Raw genomic sequence first — 17461 nt, 5'->3', positions numbered from 1 at the left:
GGTAACTGTGCCTACTGCAAAGGGTGATTGTGAGGATTAATGAGATTACACAAGGAACTCAGCCTGGGCCCGGGGCTTGCTGCTCAGTGCTACACCAAGTACTCCCTGTCACACCACACACACACACACACACACACACACACACACACACACACACCACTTGGACTGTCTCAAATCTGGCTGCACACACCATCCTTCCCGGCCTCTGTTCCAGTCCTACCACTTACTTGCTGTGTGATCTTGGCCAAATGACTTTCTCTGAGCTCCCTTCCTCATCTCTGGCATGAGAAAATAACAGTTCCCACGTTGCTAAGTTTTGACGAAGATGAACTGAGATAACCAACCCACTTAGCCCAACGCTGGGCACATAACCAATGTTCAACTGGAGTAAGTGACTGGAATAGCCCCAGGATGATCACACACACACACGCTCTTCCAGGTCTTGGTAAATCATGGGAGTCCTTCGACCACTCAGGGCTTCAGCATGTAACAGGTGCACATCAAACCCCGTCACGTCACTGGGCTCTGTCCCACAGACACTCTCAGGTACCCGCCATGCTCTCTTGCGGGTCCCCCCATCCTCAGTCACCTCCCACCCAGGGCCCCATCAGTCAGCACCACTGAGGCTGATTAACAAAAAACACAACATCAAATTCTTTTACTTCTCAAGTCTCCCCTTTAAGAGGAGGCAGGAAACAGAACATTCGTTTTTGGAGGGGAGGAGATTTAACTTTTAAAAAAGCTATAACTAGTCAAATACTGATCTCAGGCCCTGTGTGCCTGGGCCCAGTCCTGGCTGGCTGCGCCCCTGCAGCAGCCCCACCTTACCCCCAGAGCCGGGGTGGCACCAGGAGGGCACAGGGGAGGCCAGCAGGCCCCTGCCCGGCCCCTCCTCAGCAATGCAGCGGGCAGAGGGGGCTGCCGGTGGGCCGGATGTCACCACTTGAGAAAGTCCCGGATGAGCTTCCAGAGCTTAGTGACCCACAGGTTGACACCGAGGTCCATCAGGTACTGGATCTCAGGCGTGAGCATGCGACGGCAAAGCTCTGCGTGCCGCTGCCCGATGCTCTTCTTGAGGTTGTAGCCCAGGATGGACTTGGCGCCCAGCGGCTGCCAGGGTTGCATGGCCGAGTCCTGGATGGCGGCGGCATCCACGGCTCGGCCCCCGTCGATACAGATGTGCCGCATGCGCTCGTTGGCGCGCCGCAGGGCGGCCACCTCGCGGGCCATGCGCTCCCTCCCGAATGCCTCCACCTTGCGCCAGAAGCTGGCGTTGAAGTGGCGGTAGAGGCGGGCGTCCAGCACATTCCAGGCCGTGGCGCGCTGGTACAGCTCCCCGGAGAGGCGTGGCACGGCTGAGGCGCGGCGGGCATTGAGCTTGAAGTAGAGCACGTCCTCCAGCTCCCAGCACAGCAGGTCCTTGAGCAGCACCAGGGACTCGTCGAAGTACTCCTGCAGGAGCACCAGGTGGAAGCGGCGCTCCACCTCCAGGATGTGCTCCTGCACCTGTGGGTTGCCCGGGTCCAGGCCACTGTCGTAGCCCAGGTCGAAGAAGAGCAGGTTGCGGAGGTAGTGGGCGTTGTAGCCGTTGGGGTCATAGTAGCGGTCTGGGTCCTGCAGGAACTCGGCCAGCTTGTCGTGGCCCGAGAGCTTCCACGTGAAGGGCACCACTGAGCCGAAGTAGTGGAAGGAGGACTCGAAGAGGCGGGCTGGGTCACGGAGCACGGTGATGAAGGTGGCGTTGGGGGGCACCAGGCCCCGGACCTCGTCGTAGTGGAAGCGCATGTGGTTGCAGATGATGTTGAAGCAGGCCCCGGGCCGGTAGTCCTGCACCAGGCTGCGGGCGAAGAAAGCCGGGTAGTCGAAGTCGTTGCGGCCGTTGGGGAAGGCGAACTTGAGTCCGTGCTTCTGGCCAAAGCGGAACAGGATGTTGAGCAGCGTGCTGCTGGCCGTCTTGTGCGTCTTCATGAACACGATGTCGCGCCGAGGCTGGCACCCTCCTGCAGAGCCGTTGGCGAGGGTGGGCACCTCTGGCTCACCCGGGACCGGGGAGCAGGGTGCTGCGCCCTCTGGGGTCCTGCTGTGGATGAAATGGTGGGGAGAGCCTCAGGGTCTGCTGGGGCCCTCAGGACTCAGCACCCCCTGCCCACTGGTATCTAAAGATCAGGGTTGTTGAGGATGGTGATAGCAGGAGAGGCAGGCCAGGGGACCAGACAGGCCTGTGTCCAGGCTGTGATGCATGGGCAGGTGGTGTGGTCTCTTGGGCCTCACTTTCCTTATCTATGAAATGGGGAAAATAACAGGCTCCATTTGCAGTGTTGGTGTGAGGTCAAGCTTGCTGGTTCTTGTCTCATCCATGGCCACCACATCCTACATTTATCATGAACGAGGATTAGGTTGAACCACATATTTTGTAGGTCAGTTTTTGACCAGAAAGTCAATAATTGGTAATTTCCTCTAGTTCAACTTAATACCACCAACTAAGAGCACAAGACATGCCAGGCCTGGGCTGAGCAGCCCCACGAGGAGGTGGGAGAGCCTCATGGCTAGGAGCCAGGCTTGGAGGCAGACAGACCGCAGTCTGAATCTCGGCCCTGTGCCAGTGAGTTCTCTTGGACAAGTCACCCCCGCCTCCCAGCCCCATTGCAACCTCAGATGATAATTCCAGCCCTGTACACAGACAGTGTTATTTTCTTCACATGATCCATGAGGCAGGCTCTATTATGCCCACTTCACAGATGAGGACACTGAGGCCCAGGATTACACAGCAAGCTCTGCCCTCAGTACAACTTCTGCCCAGCACAGCATGGTGCAGGGTACAGGGTGCCCCCTCACCCCAACCCTCCTGCCCCTTGGCCCTCCAGGAGGGCCACTCACGTGGAGGCCAGGCCAGCGTGCAGCGGGGGGACAGCATAGGAGTACAGCAGCAGCAGGAAGCTAGTGAAGAGTGCTCCTAGCACCAGCCCCTTGGCCATGGACACCCAGCGCTTCTTCTGCGGCAGCGGCATCTCAGACAACTGAGGGAGCAGAGAACAGGGCAAGCATTAGGAGGCCGGCCCCAGGGAGCCTCCACTGCTACCCCAGGCCTGGCTGGGTTGAGGGGCAACCTTTGACATTGGGACTGGCCTCTGCCAGCTCTGTGGCCCCCAGCAAGGTCTATACAGAGACAGAGTGACAAACACATGGAGAGGGAGAAACAGGGTTGCAGACAGACAGTGGGCAAAGCCAACGCAGAGACCCGGCAATGGGACAGGGAGAAGGGAGAAGGTTCTACTGTCTGGTTTGGTTTTAAAATTTTTTTTAGGGGTGCCTGGGTGGCTCAGTCGGTCCAGCGTCCAACTTCAGCTCAGGTCACGATCTCGTGGTCCGTGAGTTCGAGCCCTGCGTCGGGCTCTGTGCAGACAGCTCAGAGCCTGGAGCCTGCTTCCGATTCTGTGTCTCCCTCTCTCTCTGCCCCTCCCCTGTTCATGCTCTGTCTCTCTCTGTCTCAAAAATAAACGTTAAAAAAAAATTTTTAATAAAAAAAAATTTTTTTAATTGATGGGTGCCTGGGTGGCTCAGTTGGTTAAGCGGCAGACTTCAGCTCAAGTCATGTTCTCCCAGTTTGTGGGTTCGAGCCCCACATTGGGCTCTGTGCTGACAGCTCAGAGCCTGGAGCCTGCTTCGGATTCTGTATCTCCCTCTCTCTCTGCCCCTCCCCCACTCCTGCTCTGTCTCTCTCTCTCAAAATTAAATAAACATTACAAATTTTTAATAAAATAAATATTTTAATTGATTAATTAATTAATTTTCATTTTTTGGGGGGAGAGAGAGAGTGAGAGTAAGCAAGGGGCCGAGAGAGAGAGTCCCACACAGGCTCCACATTGTCAGTGAGGAGCCTGAAACAGGGCTCGAGCTCACCTGATGCGGGACTTGAACTCGTGAACTGCAAGATCATGACCTGAGCTGAAGTCGGATGCTTAACTGACTGAGCCACCAAGGTGCCCCTTGGTTTTAATTTTTAAGCTGAAGGGTACGGTGGATACCTGGGTGTTCACCAGTGTATTTCTTGTACATTTTTGTGCTTCATAATGAAATCATTTTCTAAGATGGAGAAGAAGACCCTCTCCCAATGCCCTGTCCCCCCAGGCCTGGGGCCAGGGACCTCCCAGGGCCTGGATGTCTCACCTTTCAAAGGACCTAACCAGTCCCACCTGTTCCCCGTGCCACCCTTCCCAGCTGCCTGGTGAAGGGTTGAGGCTCTTCCACTCCTTTCGCTGGCCCCTATGTCCCTGCGTCTGTAGGGCAGGCAGATGGAGAAACTGAGGCTCAGAGCGAGGAAGGAGAGGGTTCAAGTCACACAGCACAGCCTCTGCCCACATGCCTACCTCTTCTCTAATTTCCAGCAGGCAGGTTTGCCCAGGTAATCCTGAATTTCAGATAAACAATGAATAAAATTTAATTTTAATATTATACAGGACATAATAAAAATTATTCAATGTCTATCTGAAAATTAAATTTAGTTTGGTGTCCTGGTTTTTTTTTGGGGGGGGCGGGCTTGGGGAAAGTTTTCAGTCTAGTTTTAGTCTAATTGTGGCAACCCTAATAGCAGAGGAATGAGGCATGAACTGTAATGGAGGTAGTTCATGCTGAGGGATGGGAGTCCAGGAGAGAGCTAGGGCTCAGGATGCCTTCCTACCTCCCTTTAGCTATAAGACCAGGGCACGAAACTTTCCACTCCTGTTCTGACACAAGCTGCATGGGGGCCTTGGGCCCCTGAGGCCACAAGAAGTCATGCATGCTGCCCCGTGACCACACGCATGGCACGTTCCCACCATCCCTGGGGCAGAGGCTAAATAACCAGCCTGGAGGAGGACCCCACACTCCCCTCTGGGAAAGTTACCCAAGGCACCCATAAATGTTTCTTAGAGAAGGAGCACTCCAGGCCAACCCCACCAGCCAGCACCCATCCCTGAGTCTTCTGCTTATCTAGAAATTTCTCGTCACCGGAAAGGACATGAAGAAACAAGTTGCAGAGGAAGAAACTATGCGAGAGGGAATTTGGCTTCCCTCATGACAATGACATATCCCTGTTCACTCTTAGGTGGGCAAGGTGGACAGGTCAGGAGTAAATGAGAATGGGGGAGAATGTTTCCAGAAGCCGTTTATTCTATCAAAGGAGGAAGGTATAAGCTTTCCAAATTCCAACTATTCTACAGAAACACTTGGACAAAGTCACACATGTAACGGTGCTCATAGAAGCTTAGTCAGAAATTTGAAAAACTAGAAACAATCTGTGTCCATCGGGGCAGGGGGGGACTGTTACACAAACCAAGGTCTTTTCCCAGATGGAGTCATCTGTACCAAATAACAAAACAAGGCAGAGCTAAGTGGACTGACTCAAAAAACATCATGATCTGGGGCGCCTGGGTGGCTCAGTCAGTTAAGTGACCGACTCGTGATCTCAGCTCAGGTCACGATCTCACGTGAGATTGAGCCCCAAGTTGGGCTCTGCACTGACAGCACAGGGCCTGCTTGGGATTCTCTCTCTCTCTTTCTCAAAATAAATAATTTTTTTTTAATCCTAGAAAAAAAAAAGCACATGATCTATTAATGTGAAAAAAGAAAGTTCCAGAACTTTATGCCCCCACATCCATATGCATATATAGGTAAATATACATGCAGGCCCAGAAACAACTGGAGGGCAGTATTCTAAATTTGAGCCGTAGTATCCTCTACATAGCTTGGAAAGGGGTACATAATGGAATATTTTTCAATATTATGCGTTTCTGTAACAATTACTTTTTTAAAAAGGAGTTATGTATTTTTTTAAGTTTATTTTGAGAGGGAGAGCACACATGTGCAGGGGAGGGGCAGAAAAGGAGAGAATCCCAAGCAGGCAACCAGTGGTTGGGGGGTGGAGGTTGACTCCACAAACCATGAGACCATGACCTGACCCGAAATCAAGAGTCAGACGCTTAACCGACTGAGCCACCCAGATGCCCCAAAAGGGAATATGGATTTTTTAATAAAAAGGCAATAAAATATATTTAATATGTTTAAATAATAGGTCATAAAGCTTGCCAGGTGGGGTAAGGTGACTAGACAGTATGGTCATGGAGGGGGAGGTGCTGACCTCAGGCTCTGGAAGCCCCAGGCCTGTGTTTCAATCACAGGAACACTGAGAACCTCAGTTTCTCACCTCTGAAATTGGGAAGCTGATAGACCCCCTCACTGGCTCTTCCAGAGATGGGAGTAGGCAAAGCAATTAGCACATAGGTCTCTCTCAAAGAGTATTAGCTGTTTCCCTCCTGAGCTCCTGGGGACCTGCTCCTGGTCTGTCAGGGTGGGCTCTCCTGAACAAGGAGTGGCTGCTAGCCCCCTGCCGTCTCCTCCCCCCTTTCCCTGTCCCCCACCAAGCACAAACTGGCCCCATGCATCAAGTGCCGCATTTGGCCTCCCGCTCCCTGGGGGCCCAGCGAGGAGGTGGTTAGGGGGAAACAGGGCAGAACCTTGGGCCAGGCCAGAGCCTCAGACTCGGGCCCAAACCCTGAATGAAGCCCTAGGCCTCAGGTTCTCTGACTTTAAAACAGGGAAGGGTAAAATTCTTGCCCTCCCTAGATCCCAAGGGCCCACCGTTGTCCCAGCAGCGCCACTCACCAGGGCACTTTCCAGAAATCTGGAAGCTGAAGGCACAGGCTCTGGGGTGGAGGCCCAGCAGTAGGGGGCAGACCAGCTTCCCAAAACCACCAATCAGGCTCTGCCTAGACTTGCCCAGGACAGCGCCCCCAACCCTCCCATCACGGCGTCACTACTTCACTCCACCACTTGGGCTTCCTCAAACCATGCCGGCCCTCAGGTTTCACTTTTGAGCCCCTGCTATGAGGCAGGCCCTGGACAGGGGTTTCTCTAGAGCATCTCATGGGTTCTGCTCGGCTATCCTGCCAGGCAGACCCCACTGTCACCCCCATTTTGCAGATGGGGAAACTGGGGCTCCAGGAGGTGATGTGACTTGCCCAGGTAAAGCAGGGGGCAGGGCTGGGATTGAAGCCCAAGTCTGTCGGCCTCCAATATGCAGGTTCCAGCTCTGTCCATGACAGCCTCTGCCTGGCACGTCCCAGGCCTGGTCCCAAGCCTACAGGAAGTGTGTGTGCAGCCAGAAGATCCACTGCAGGAGGCCACAGTGTGGCTAATGGGGTTCTCTCTCAGCAGGGCAGCCGGTTCTGGCCTCTGTGGGCTGGGCTAGAGCAGCTAGGATGAAGAGTGGAGAGATGGGGGGCCTTGGTGGCTGGTCCCTACTGTGTCAGCCTGAAGCATTCAAGGCTAGTGGTTTCCTTCCTGCCTGGCCTCTGTGAACTTAGGCATGTCGCTCACCCTCTCAAGAGTCTCAGTCTCCTCACATGTACAATGGACACACAACAGCAAGTTAGGGGCAAACAGGGTCCTTGGTAATCACAGGCAGAGCCCCCGGGTAGACCAAGGCCCAGAGAGGGGCTGGCTGGCAGCCAGGAGCCTGGCAGAAAGGAAATAGTCATGAGACTGAGATTTGAATGAGAGAATGCATGCACACAAATGGAGATCAATCCATATTAATTATTATTATCACTATTGACCAGGGCCCAGTCCTGGTTCGCAGTCCCAGGCTTATGGGAGGAGAGATCTCCTCTGTGCCCAGCCACATGCAAGCCTGAAGCTAACTCATCCCTGAGCTCTTGGAGCCTGGCACCTGGTAAATGTTTGATGAATGACCCCCCTGACCTTCAGAGCAGAGCGTGGCCAGGGCTAATACAAGTGTGAGAGCCACATGTGTGAGTCACACATATGAGAGGCACCTGGAGCCAGCACCTTGGGGCCAGAGTCCTGGATTTGAAACCCAGTTGTGCTGCTTCCTTTCTGTGTGCCCTAGGCAAGGCTGTGTCCCTCTCTGGGTCTCAGTTTCTCCTCCAAAATGATGCCACCAACTCTCCATCACAGGGTGCTCTGCAGAAAGCATCCCACAAGGAAAGTGCCCAGCACAGGGCTGGCGCAGAGCAGACACTCCCTGTGCAGGAGCTGCCACCATTATTATTATTATTATTATCATCATTATTATTACCCTCCCAGGTCCCAGTCACAGCTGCTTCAAGGTGTGTGCTCACTGGCCCGTGATGGAGGCTTGCAGTCAGCTAAAAGCCCCAGGTCCAAGGCCATGGGGTACCAGGCACAATTTCAGTGTGGCCCAAGCCTCACAGCTTCCAATCTGGAAGACAGACGGCAGAGAGGCTAAGGCTCAGAGAGGACAGGGCCACCCTCAAGGTCACATAGCACAGCCATAGCAGAGACAGAACTAGAACCTGGGTCTCTCTTCCTCTGCCTATGGTCGTGACAGTTCCAGGCGCTCAGGGTAGATGGCACCCCCTCCCTAGTCCACCCCATCTATTCCGGTCCTTCTTGGTTACCCTAGCCACATCACCTTCCATCTGTGCTGACAGCTGGCTCCAGGCCAGGCCCAGCAATCCTCCTGTTTGGTTGGACCAGCATCTTCTAGAGAATGAAGGAGAAACAGGACTCATCCTCACAGTGTGCACATAGGGAAACCGAGCCCAGGATGGTAAACCTTCTGTCCTATAGCATCACTACTGGCAGGCCTTGGTTCCAGGTGTCCTGCTCTCCCAGGGACCTAAATGCAGGAGTGGAGGAAGACACACTCACCTCGGGCCGTAGCTGGTTGCCCCTTTCCTCTCCCTTTATGAGCCACGTCTGACTCTCAGGCTGCCTCTGCGGTCACTGGGAAACAGGAACGCTCCAATGACACCCAGCAGTATTCTGGCTGGCTCCCTCACGCTCCAGCGGTTGTGAATATTCATGAGCTCCCTCCCTGGGGATAGCAGGTGGCATGTGTCTATACCTTGCAGGTGCTGCTTTGGCCCTCTGCCAGGAGCACCCTCTGGGTGGTCCCTGACTGTCTCTAGACCTCAGCAGCCAGGCAGCTCCTTCATCCAAGGGCTCAGCAAGGTCTCAGGTGTCCTTGGATAAAGGACACAAGCAGCCGCAGAGCCCTGCAGAGAGTCTGGGACAGGCTCAAAGGCCATGGGAGGGACAGGGAGGCAAGTGGGGCAGGGAGGTTAATTGCTCCTCAAGCTGCACCTCATTTAAGTTGCATGCCTGCCCTAGGCAGGAAGCACCAGGATTAGCCCACTCACAAGGTGAAGAAACCAAGGCTCAGAGAGGTGAACTCATCTGTCCACGGTCACACAGTTAGCAGGGGGCAGTCAGAGCCAGAGTCCAAATGCAGACTTGCCAAACTCCAAGGCTTCAAGATTCTAAGACACAACCAGAGACCAAGGTTTGTCTAAAATCTCTGGGAGCCCAGAGAGCAAGTAACCCAGCCTGGGAGGCCTCCTGGAGGTGGAAAACCTGACCAGCTCTGGGAGGAGGTATCTGATGAGATTTCACCTCTCTGAGCTCCAAGTCCTTCATCAAAGAGGCAGTATGGATCATGCCTGTCCTGACTGCAGTTGCCAATACTTCCCAAGGTCTTGACAGGAAGAGGCAGTTCTAGGGGCCCTAGTCCCAAACCCCAGTGGCCCTCAGGCTCAGCCCAGGCACTGAAATCTTTTACGCCTCGCTCTTAGCTGGGTTCAGGTCTGTCTTCAGGTCTGGATTCAGCCTTGCCCATGAACAGAGGATGCCCAGAAAAGCACCTCACACCCTTCCTTCAGGCATGGGAGGCTCTAGGGACCAAGGTGTCACTCTCAGCTAATAGTGACCATTATTGTGACAATCATGTATCCCACACTGAGCACTGTCATAAGTTGAGCGGCTGCCAGCTCCTCCCAGGGAACAGCAGGCATCTGACACTGCTCTGACATTTTGCTCTTTCCCCCAGAGCCCCACACAGCCTGGGAGCAACCCTCAAGTACCCATGAAATACCAGAGTTTAAACAGCCACTGGGAAGGTTCAGAGTCCTTATATCTGTGAGTGCTGGATTGGTCCAGGGCATGGAGTAGAGTCGTTTTATCTGTCCTGGACCAAGCTAGTCTGAAGACAGATAAATGTATGGGCGTGAGTCAGGGCAGAGCAGGCATCAAACAGCAGAGAGGTGGTTTATGAGTGTGGACTTTTGACCAAACACAGTCTGGTGCCCGGGACTTCCCATGCATCACACACACCCCTAATCCTTGCCACTGGGAGGCCCTGTTACCACCTCTAGTTTATAGAGGAGGGAGCTGAGTCTCAAGGACCAGATATGACACACAAGGTTAAGGACCTCAGGCAGGTGGGAGTGGAGCTCAGGCTCCTGAACCAAAGGTGAGGTCATGGGTGGGGTGGGAAGGCCAGTAAAGAAGAGCCTCATGAAGGAAAGCTTTCTAGAGTAGGAAGCACAGATAGCAGAACCTATGCTTCCAGCCCTGCCAGAATATTGATAGTGACACCATCTCTGGCCAGCTCAACCCCTAAACCCTGGCAAAATTTATTTTAATCATAAAAGCAGTGCATGCTCACTGAAAAAAAAAATCAGACAATTACAGAAAAATGTAAAGAAGACCATTTAAAGGAGGCCACTGTCCTTAAAACTTTAGCACAAGCCTCCCCGTGTTTTTTCTGTCTATATTAACCCATACAGATGACAGAAGGGTCTCTTCAGGGAAGCACATTTTGTTTTTAACTTGCTCCCCAGGCCCCTCCCACATATCAATAGATTGTGGATATCTTTTTCATGACCACAATGAGTTTTAAATTGATCTGTTCCACAGATACTTAGGGAGCACCTGCACCATGCCCAGTGCTGGGGTTCATGTTGTCCTGTGCCAGAGCTCCGGGCTCACATTCCTGGGGGTGAGAGGAGCAGACAGCTGCAGGTTGTGATGGAGGACACATTGGTGGGCCTTGCTGGAACACAAACACCTGATCCAGCCTGGGGAGCAGGAAAAGCATGGTCAGGGAAGCTTCCTGGGCTTACAGGGCCCTGGTAGCAGAAGCTGCTGCATGTTTTCCAATTTAAAGGCAGTTAGTTCCCTTTTCTCCTGGAGTACATGGCCAAACTACATCTCCCATCCTCCCTTGCAGTTCAGTGTCCTTATGTGACAGAATTCTGGCCAATGGAATGTAAGCAGAATAATAACTGTTGATGTTAAGTGGGCAGGCCTTCTCTGTGGTCTCCTTTCCCATAGGCTGGATGAATGAGGTGGTCTTTAAGGATCTGGAAGTGGGCAGGGCTATGAATGGGAGAGCCTGGTATTCGTTTGACCACTCTCCTAACACCCATTTCTTTCTTTCTTTTTTTTTTTAATATATGAAATTTATTGTCAAATTGGTTTCCATACAACACCCAGTCCTAACACCCATTTCAAAATGACAACTAAACTTCCAGTGTGTCAAGCCTTTTGGAACTTGGGGCTTGTCTGTTACAGCAGCTAGCATTAATTAATGCACTTGTTACCCTAGAATGAGCCAGGAGGCAGGATTGCCTGGATTGGCAAAGACCCAGGGGACTTGAGAAACTAACAAATGTTCAGCTTGGCTGGCCTGTCCAGTATGTGTGTATGTCAGAGGTTGGGTGTACAGGGGAGACTGGAGGCACAGCCAGAAAGGGGGCAGGGGCAGGCAGGAGATGCAAGACTTTGGGAGGCATGCTAAGGAATCTGGGCTGGATCCTGTGGGCAATGGGGAACCCTGGGAAGGTCTTCAGCAGAGGAGTGAGGAGATGGGATTCCCATCAGGCTGCTGGATGGAAAACAAACAGTAGAGGTGGGGAAGGACTGGGAGAAGCCAGCAGACCTTGACAGTGGTTGTTATAGCTGTCCAGGTGTGAAATGACCTGGACCAAGGAAAGCACTGGGAATGAACTGGAACCATCTGTAGGCCATGGAATAGACAACATTTGGTGAGTGATAGGGTGTGGAAGAGGGGAGGGAAGAACTCCTGCTGGGTGACCGGCTGGCTCGGGGTGGAGCTAGTCCCTGAGTGGGGGGCAGATAAGAGAGCCGTATGTTTACTATTGGAGTTGTGTTTCAATTTTCAGTTTCCATTTAGGACCAGTTAAGTCTGGGGTGTGTGGGGGATGCTTGTAGAATGTGCAAAGAGCAATAGGATCCCTTGCCTGGAGCATAAGAGGGAGACCTCAGGAGAAAGAGGTTGGGGGTCATGGGCACAGAGGTGGGGACTGAGGTCGGAGGGGCAGATGGGATCATCAAAGAAAGGGTGAGGAAGGTGAAGAGCCCTGAGCTTAAGAGAGCAGGGAGGGGAAGAGCCCCCCAAGGAGATAAAGATAAAGGTTGCCTCTAGAGCCACTCCCTGCAGAACATTCTGTGGAACACTGCTCCCCATGAACCATTCCCTGACTGTTGGTCATCAATGCTGTTTGTTCAGTGTGCATAGCAACAGGGCTCTGGCAGAGAAGCTGAACGGGTGAGGGTGTCCTAGGGTTGTTTCTTGTAGCTGGAAGGGAATCTCATGGGGAGGACACTTCAAAAGTGGAGCAAAAAAACTCCCTACGGTGCTCGGACTGCAGGTTTGACAGCAACTTATTACAGTTCTAAAAGTGTCCAATCTCAGACCCAGCAATACCATCTGTGGTAATTTGTTCACAGAAGATAATCTAACAGGAGATCTGAGATGGGTGCAAAAGTTTAGCAAAGAGGAGAGAAACAACTTAAATGTCCAATGATAGGGGATGGTTAAAAATATTACGTGCCATTAACCCCATGGTTTGTTATGTATTCATTTAAATGGTGTCCACAATATATAATGAAGTGAAAATATATATACACACATATATAATTTTGTTTTACCAAGAGTCTGTATTACTTGGGGAAAAAAACTAAAATGAAAAATAAAGATATTTCCATTTTGAAAAACTAGTCTGGCTGGTGAAGGAGGGAGAAGTGGCTAGTCTGAACCATACCCCACCTTGCTGTGTGACCATAGCCCTCTCTGAGCCTCAGTGTCCTACAGTGGGGAAAAGGCAGCAGGAGCATGGGACAGAGAATCTGGGAAGTGTGGGCTGCACAGTTAAAGGTGCAGAAGGGAGAGGTTGGTCCTCTACCTGGGAGTCCTGGGGCAGTGACCTGCAAGGACCCAGAAGCTTCCTCACTCTGTCCCTCTGGAGTGGGGTGCTGGAGTAGAGATGGGTAGGATCGCCCAGAGAGGCACTTAAGCTGAACCCCAACTTGCTGGCTTGCAGGATCCCCCCCAAACTGTCAGCCCTGACATCTTGCTCCTACTGCCCCCTTGGCTGGGGGAATGGCTGCCAGTTGGGTACCAGGCCTGGCAGCTGACTGACAAGAGGGCAATGTCTTTGAAGACTCGGAAAGCACTTTTTGAACTTGCAGGGTCACCTGTCTTTACTGTTTCAAATGGCACCCATACCTGGGACCTCAACAGGTTTCCCAGTGTCACCTGCTGGCCCATGTGACAGGTGGGAAAACTGAGGCTCAGAAACTTGTGGAGGGGCTAAATGGGCAAAGTCAGAACTACAGGCAAGCTCTTCCTGCTACACTGCCTTGCCTGGGCAAAATCACCACCAGACTGGAGTTGCCCCAAAGTAGCTTCAGAGTGGCAAAGAACAGGTTAACCAAGAAGTCAGTCATTTCTTTATTGGCACCAAAATTACTGAGAACACCAGAGGTGAGTAGGTGGAGGTTGGTAATATCATTCTCTGTATCTTCTAGCATGACTGAACTGTTTTTACTTACTTATTTTTTTTAATATTTGAGAGAGAGAGAGAGAGAGAGCATGAACAGGGGAGGGACAGGGAGAGAGAGGGGGCCAGAGGATCCGAAGCGGGCTCTGTGTTGACAACAGTGAGCCTGATTCAGGACTCGACCTCAGGAACCACAGGATCACGACCTGAGCCAAAGTGGGACGCTCAACTGAATGAGCCACCCAGGCACCCTGACTGAAATGTTTTTTAAAGGAATGTCATGCACTTGTTTGCATAAAAATATGTAACAATATAAAGGTTTTTCCAAAGTGCTGAGCAGTTGCTCTGCACCACGTCCTAGGTCCTCCCACCTGCCTCTCCTCTCCTAGAGAGGCTGAGATGCTCTGGCTATGAAGTCTGGCTCCATCACTCCCCAGCTGGGCAGTCTTGGGCAGGTGATTTCCCCTCTCTGAGCCTCACCTCTTAAAAATGGGAATACTTTGACCCTCTCAAGGGCTTGCTGTGAGGATCAAATGAGACAAGGCATGCAGAGCCCTTTGCTCATACCTCAGATTATTATCATGACCCTTCTAGACCCACTTGGCAGGAAAAACAGAACCCACCAGTGCAGACTTCTGGGAGGCTACCCTCCTCATCCAAACACCCGTACTTCCCATGCTCCAAACCCAAGTTCCCTAACCCCCAGGTTTCACATCGGGGGAAGCTGAGGCACAGATAAGAAAAGACTTGCCTGAGGTCCCATGACAAGTCAGGGCACTGTTGGGACCAGGCCTGGGAATGCCCAAGCCACCTGGAACTGGCAGGTGGAAAAGAAGGTATTGTCTGGGACGCCAGTTCTTTCCAACCATCACTCCTCACCTGGGGATTCCTCCAGCCTCCAGCCCACTGATCCCCATGGACACCTCTGCTCAATCCTGCCCTTCCCGTCTGGAGTAGAATAAGGCTCACAAAAGGGGTCGTTCTTCATATTCCTCACTCAGTCAAAGTGAAGCAAGAAGCCCTTCCCAAGCCTGCTGCCATGCCTGGAATTCTACCATCTGTGTCTCATTCTCCCAGGTTAATCACTGCCTCTCACTGGGGTGACACACCAGTCTGTTAGGGCCCAGAGTGGGGACTGTCAGGGATACACCCCTTTCTTGCGGGGTGACAAGAGGGCCTCCAACCCATGCTCTCAAACAGCAGACCCATGTCCATTGGACAAGGGGATATGTGGGAAGCAGGCAGGCTTCTTTGTCCACAGGGAGCTTCCTTCAGGCAGGGCTCTGCCTGAGTGAGAAGCAGGGAATGAAGCAGCCCGAGGTGGCAGCTGGGAACAGGGCTCTGTTGTCTCTGCTCCCAGGGTAGCAGCCTGCCCACCCCCTGAGTGTCAGGCAGAGCTGGGAGCTAGGAAGGCAAGGAGGGGGAGGGGTCCTGAGCTAGGGGTTTGGGGCAGCACAGGCAGATCCAAGAGCCCAGGACCCCAGAGCAGCAGAGAGGTCTTGAGCAGGGCTTTGGTCCTGAGATGCAGGCTGGGACAGGACTCCTGTGATCTGTAGTCAACTCAGTCACCTTTGAACTATGTGACCTTGGGCAAGTCACTGAATTGCCCTGAGCCTCAGTTTCTCCATAAGGATAATGGGGATGGTAGCAATGCCTCCGCTGCAGGGCAAAATACAGTGCAGCAGTATTGGGGCTGCTCTGGCCCAGGCCTACTCATGCCTTACCCTCCCTGGACCTTGGGTCACCCCCTTGGTAAAGGAAGAGGTTGGATTCTCCCAACTGGACTGTCCTCCTGAGGATTTTCATGGCACCTGTCACCTTGGCAACACAGGCGATCAGGTGTCAGGTCTGCAGCCCTCTCTCCCTCCCCCCCACTGGTGTGGGTTACTGCAGCCAGATGTGTGATCATACCCTCTCCTGCTCAAGACAGGTGGGGAGAAGGGCTCCACTGGGAAGAGACCACAGTCTTGCTCTGTGCTGTGACCAAATACTGGCTTGATACTGAGGGGACAGACCAAGCTGGACCCCCTCCTGGGCACTGGTCCTGGAAACTCAACTGGCTGGATTTCCTGTGGGCCCTTCCTGGATATCAAGGTTTGTCCTACTCCCACATGCCTCTCTTTGGTGGCCTTGCCCCCTCTGTGGTTTAGGACAGGGCCTTCCCCAAGCAGAGGGGACCCATCCCTTCTCCTGGCCCCTAGCCCCTGGTCGGATGCCCCTCCTCCTTGGGGAGAGCGCTGGTGGGAACAGGGGAGATCCCTGCCCTTCCTCCTCCAGAGCTCAGGCTGCTGTGTCCAAGATTAATCATTAATGGACTTCCAGCTCCAACCCAGCTCCACCCACCCCACATCCAAGGACTGGGAAAACCCTGGACAGGGGTCTATGAGGAAGAAATCAAGGGCAGGGCACACACCAACCTGCCCCCTCCCTGCCCCCACCTGCCCACCCTCTGTCAGCCGGCAGGGGCACTGGGACCCTGGAGCAGTTGTGCAGCACTCCCCAAACACTCAGCTCTGAGTCTGAGTCTGACTGCGGTTCCAGTTTGGAGGTTTGGGTAGTACCGGCCGAGAGACCCCCGGCAGGGCACAAGCTGGCAGTGGGTCCTGGGCCCCCAGAACATACCTTGGCCCCGTTCTCCTCGGGCTTGGCGTGGCTGGTTCGTCCCGGGCCGCGCCGCCCGGGCCCTTACTAGGCGGCGGGGCGTACCCGCCCGGGCCCCCGACTCCACCGGGCCTGGACCATGCTCCCGCCTCCGCCGCCGCCGCACTTACTCCGGCCAGGTGCGGCCGCCTGGCCCGTCCCCCGGTGCTGCGGCCAATAGGCGCCCTGGCCCCGGCCCCCTCCCGGCCCCTCCGCGCCCGCCCGGAACGCACAGAAGCCGCATTCAGCGTCCCCGAGCGCAGCGCCGCGCCCCCGCCGCCGGCTCAACAAGGCGCGTTTGTCTCGGAAGCGCCAACGGGGCCATTGTCCCACCGCCGGACCCTGAGGCTGGGCTGAGCTCCCAGCCCCGGAAGGGGATTCGAGGGTGCCTGGGAAACGGGGTGGCGTGGTGGTGGTGATGAGGGCAGCCCAGCTCTGGGAAAAGGGAGGTGGCTAGACCAATTGCTGAACTTTTATTGGGGGTTCCGGAACCCTAAAGATCCAATGTAAGGTATGGGCTCCTGGTTCAAGAGTCAGGGCAAGCCGGGGACATATTTTTGAGGTCCAAAATGTGGATAAGAGGGGTGGGGGTCGTGCCAGAATCCCTTGAGGGAAGCTCAGACAAGGGACCTATCTGCAACCAGTCATGCCACTAGGAGGTCTCAGCTGCCTCACCTCTCCAGGGTGCCCATAAGAGTTGAGCATAGCACAGGCTGCAGGTGCCCCATCCCCATCCACCTTTTTTCAGTTCCTGGCTTCCCTCCTCACCCTAGAGGACCAAGGATAGGAAGTAGTGCCCGCCTGAGTTGGGAATGCACAGCTCCAGCTGTGGGCAGTGCAAAACCAGTGGCCACTCAGTGGGGCATGGGCCACGTCAGAGCCCCACTGCCCCCACCATTATGGGCGACTCTGGAATGGGGAAAATTCCACATCATCATGGCTGCCGGGGATTTTTCCATATCTGATGGGCTTGCTTTCCAGCCTTGCCCTGGCACTCTTGCTATGGTCCTGGGATGCACATGCACCGAGGCAGGCCCAAGGCATTCATTCCCTAGGGCAGCAGGCTTTGGCTCCAGAGGCCCTGACCCCATCCCTGCCTCTGCACGGACATATACCACCCTATCCCCATGAGCATGCCAGAGTAGAACATAACCCTCCCCACCCACAGCAAGGCCCAGCCAAGAGGGGGGCCCTGGGTTCTCTGGTCCCTCTGCCAG

The 17461-nt window shown here is 53.9% G+C and overlaps 1 protein-coding gene across 13 annotated transcripts; it reads right to left on the bottom strand.

Annotated features, from left to right (window-relative positions):
- Window positions 1-643: 643 nt before the first annotated feature.
- GAL3ST1 (galactose-3-O-sulfotransferase 1) lies at window positions 644-16422 on the bottom strand. 13 transcript variants are annotated; one of them, XM_042911301.1, is made up of 6 exons: window positions 16227-16422; window positions 10732-10877; window positions 8671-8836; window positions 4168-4277; window positions 2878-3017; window positions 644-2080 (listed from the first exon to the last, which is right to left on the bottom strand). In XM_042911301.1, the coding sequence occupies exons 5-6, from the start codon at window positions 3006-3008 to the stop codon at window positions 937-939; spliced, it is 1275 nt and encodes a 424-aa protein (XP_042767235.1). In that variant the 5' UTR covers window positions 3009-3017; window positions 4168-4277; window positions 8671-8836; window positions 10732-10877; window positions 16227-16422; the 3' UTR covers window positions 644-936. The 13 variants fall into 13 exon arrangements, with proteins under 13 accessions (XP_042767235.1, XP_042767232.1, XP_042767233.1 ...); XM_042911298.1 differs by lacking the exon at window positions 10732-10877 and adding an exon at window positions 4368-4408; XM_042911299.1 differs by lacking the exons at window positions 10732-10877; window positions 16227-16422 and adding exons at window positions 9162-9281; window positions 9415-9639.
- Window positions 16423-17461: the final 1039 nt, after the last annotated feature.

The sequence above is a fragment of the Panthera leo genome, chromosome D3, assembly GCF_018350215.1.
Source record: "Panthera leo isolate Ple1 chromosome D3, P.leo_Ple1_pat1.1, whole genome shotgun sequence".
NCBI lineage: Eukaryota > Metazoa > Chordata > Mammalia > Carnivora > Felidae > Panthera > Panthera leo.
This window is presented reverse-complemented; position numbering and strand designations above follow the sequence as displayed.